At 36.7% G+C, this 2,570-nt stretch overlaps 1 protein-coding gene across 1 annotated transcript; it reads left to right on the top strand.

Annotated features, from left to right (window-relative positions):
• Window positions 1-611: 611 nt before the first annotated feature.
• On the top strand, window positions 612-2,310 carry LOC112138184 (G-protein coupled receptor 4-like). Its single transcript, XM_024260755.1, has 4 exons — window positions 612-699; window positions 1,273-1,433; window positions 1,523-1,707; window positions 1,776-2,310. Exons 2-4 carry the CDS (start codon window positions 1,284-1,286, stop codon window positions 2,308-2,310), a joined length of 870 nt encoding a protein of 289 aa, XP_024116523.1. The 5' UTR covers window positions 612-699; window positions 1,273-1,283.
• Window positions 2,311-2,570: the final 260 nt, after the last annotated feature.

Genomic DNA, 2,570 nt, shown 5'->3' on the forward strand with positions numbered 1-2,570 from the left:
AGGTCCTTCTTGTCAGGTCACCATTGTAAATGAGAATTTGTTCTCAATTAATCCTCTGGTAAAATAAAGGTTAAATCAAGAAAAAGAAAAGATCTGTGTGAAGTTTTCAAAGACTGACAGAAAAAGACTTTGTTGTATGTTTTGCTTCATACAAAAGTTGATTTGCTGCATTAATGAAACTATCAAGGACAATTCAGCTATCAAGATCTCCCTTCTATTCCATGTTTTCCAGGATATTTGGATTTCCTTTTAAGCCGTTAAATTTGGGAGAAATTGTCTGTGTTCATTATTACTTCAAAGCAGGTGGAAGAATTCAGATTCATGAAGGAAATGAAACAACAGTAGAAAATAGTTATATCTTAATATGAAGGAGGCAGAATATGCTGAGACATTTTTTTTAATGTTTCATTTTAATTTCTAACATGAAATAAAGAACTTTACCTGGAACAGTTGTGACATTCTTGTGTGGTTTGTCTGTACTTTAGTGAGTAGTCCGTTCTGTTTCCTGTGAATTTCCTGCACGTGAATGTGATCGTCAGTACATTTATATTCAGTACACATATATATTCAGTACACAAATATATTCAGTACACATATATATACCTCTTGTTAGCATCTTTAAGAGAAGAAACTGACTGTCTCACCAGCTGGTCAGGAGGACACAAAGGGAGAAACAACTTCAGGATACACTTACAAGAGGTAAATACATGAATATAATATTCTCTGGAGTGCATTGAATATTTTTCACATTCATTAAGAAAAGGTTTATTGTGTATTATGTGTATTTTTTTAAAATACAGAATATTAACAATATATTAACATTTTTAAAGAACTTAAAATTTGTATAGTTTATGACAACTCTAAATCGCTGTAGTTTAATAATATGATCTAATTTGACAACACTTAGCAGCATTTGTTCTTTAAAAATATTAATATTAAAGCAAAACCATAGACGCTATCAACAGTACACAACTAGGAAGGTATAAAGTCCTTTATTCTGGGACAAAAAAATATTTGAAAAAATGATCAACTAAAACTTTTATAGCATGAACACCAATGAGTGCTGATGTGTTTAATTAAAGCTAAATCTACTGTATACATTTTTTATTTCTTCATTTATCATCATGATTATTTTAAACACAGATTATCTAATATTTAACCGTAACAATTCTTGTTTTGCTTGTTTTTCTAAAGCTTTTATTTACCCTTTTTTCAGTGTAATGAGCATTTGCCAAATTTTCCCTAAAGTACTTTTTTAAAATTCTTTTTCAGGGTGAAACGTGATGGAAAATCAAACGTCTAGTAACTTCTTCCACCAGAATATCACGTACGGTTGTTATGAGGGGGAATATGCCATCTATGTGTCTTCGTTGTTCTTCGCTGGTGTTGGTCTCCCTTTGGCCCTCGTTGCGATCATCGCTCTTCGTTCAGTGGTATGGACGTTCTCTCTATTGATTTATTTGTTTTGGACTAAATTTTTTAGAAAACATTCCTGTGAGTGTTTCTGATGCTCACCTTGCAGGTACGAGCGGACCACGTTGCCCCCGTGTACGTCATCAACCTCCTGATCTCCGACCTCCTTCAGCTTTGCTGCACCGTCGTTTTCGTGGCAACAAATCAGACGAAGATTTGCGAATACTTTCGCCACATTTTTAACTATGGTCTCATGGTCAGCATTTGCTTCATGGTGATCATCTCCTTGGAAAGGTAACTATCTGTTCCCCAGCGTGGCTCCTCCCATGTCCACAAACTGACTGTGAATGTGGATCTTGCAGGTACCTGACTGTGGCCTGGCCGCTCTGGTACAGACTGAGACGAAACATCAGGACGTCAGTCAAAATCTGCATTGTGGCCTGGCTTATTTGTCTGTCATTGTTGATCATTAATGCTTTGATGGGGGAATTAATAATCCTTATGGCGTGTTTACTGATCCTTCCAGTCCCTTTGTTCATTTTTTCCCTGTGGGGAACTGTCAAAGCCTTAAACAGGGCACGCAGCGTTCAAACTGACGAAAAACGCAGGATTATAGCCGTACTGGTTCTGGTTCTGATCATTTACGCGCTATTGTTTCTGCCCGATATTATTTTTTTATCATCAAAAAATAAAAAGGTTCATGTTACAGCTTACATCTTCCTTCACTTCAGTCCTCTGGCAGACTTGGTTCTGTATATTTTCATGAGGAAAGGGATCGGTGACAAGATTCTGGACTATTTGTGCTGCAAAATGATGCCAGATTCCTTCATCCAGTCAGGACAGAATTCCGCCATTATGGAGTTGGGAAGTCCAGTGGAGACCTGGATTGGAGACTGAGACAACGATTCTAGAGACGTGTAGATAGATTTTTAGAAAAGGATGAGATTTCCAAAAACCCAATTTACTAAAGAGAAACTGCAGCCTACGGTGACAGCTTTTAAAACAGCTGAAAATATGATTTATTATGCTAAATACGTCCTACAGGCTGTAAATCAGGAGTGTCAAACTCAATCACACAAGGGGGCAAAATCCAAAACGCACCTTAGGTCGCCGCCGAACAGGATAAACATTTATTGAACACCGTAAAACTACATTTT

Source organism: Oryzias melastigma, unplaced genomic scaffold (assembly GCF_002922805.2).
Source record: "Oryzias melastigma strain HK-1 unplaced genomic scaffold, ASM292280v2 sc01889, whole genome shotgun sequence".
NCBI classification, from domain to species: Eukaryota; Metazoa; Chordata; class Actinopteri; order Beloniformes; family Adrianichthyidae; genus Oryzias; species Oryzias melastigma.

Coding starts and splice junctions, on each gene's coding strand:
- LOC112138184 (XM_024260755.1), top strand. CDS start 1,284: ATGGAAAATCAAACGTCTAGTAACTTCTTCCACCAGAATATCACGTAC. Junction 1,434..1,522: donor TCATCGCTCTTCGTTCAGTG/GTATGGACGTTC, acceptor CTCACCTTGCAG/GTACGAGCGGACCACGTTGC. Junction 1,708..1,775: donor GTGATCATCTCCTTGGAAAG/GTAACTATCTGT, acceptor TGGATCTTGCAG/GTACCTGACTGTGGCCTGGC.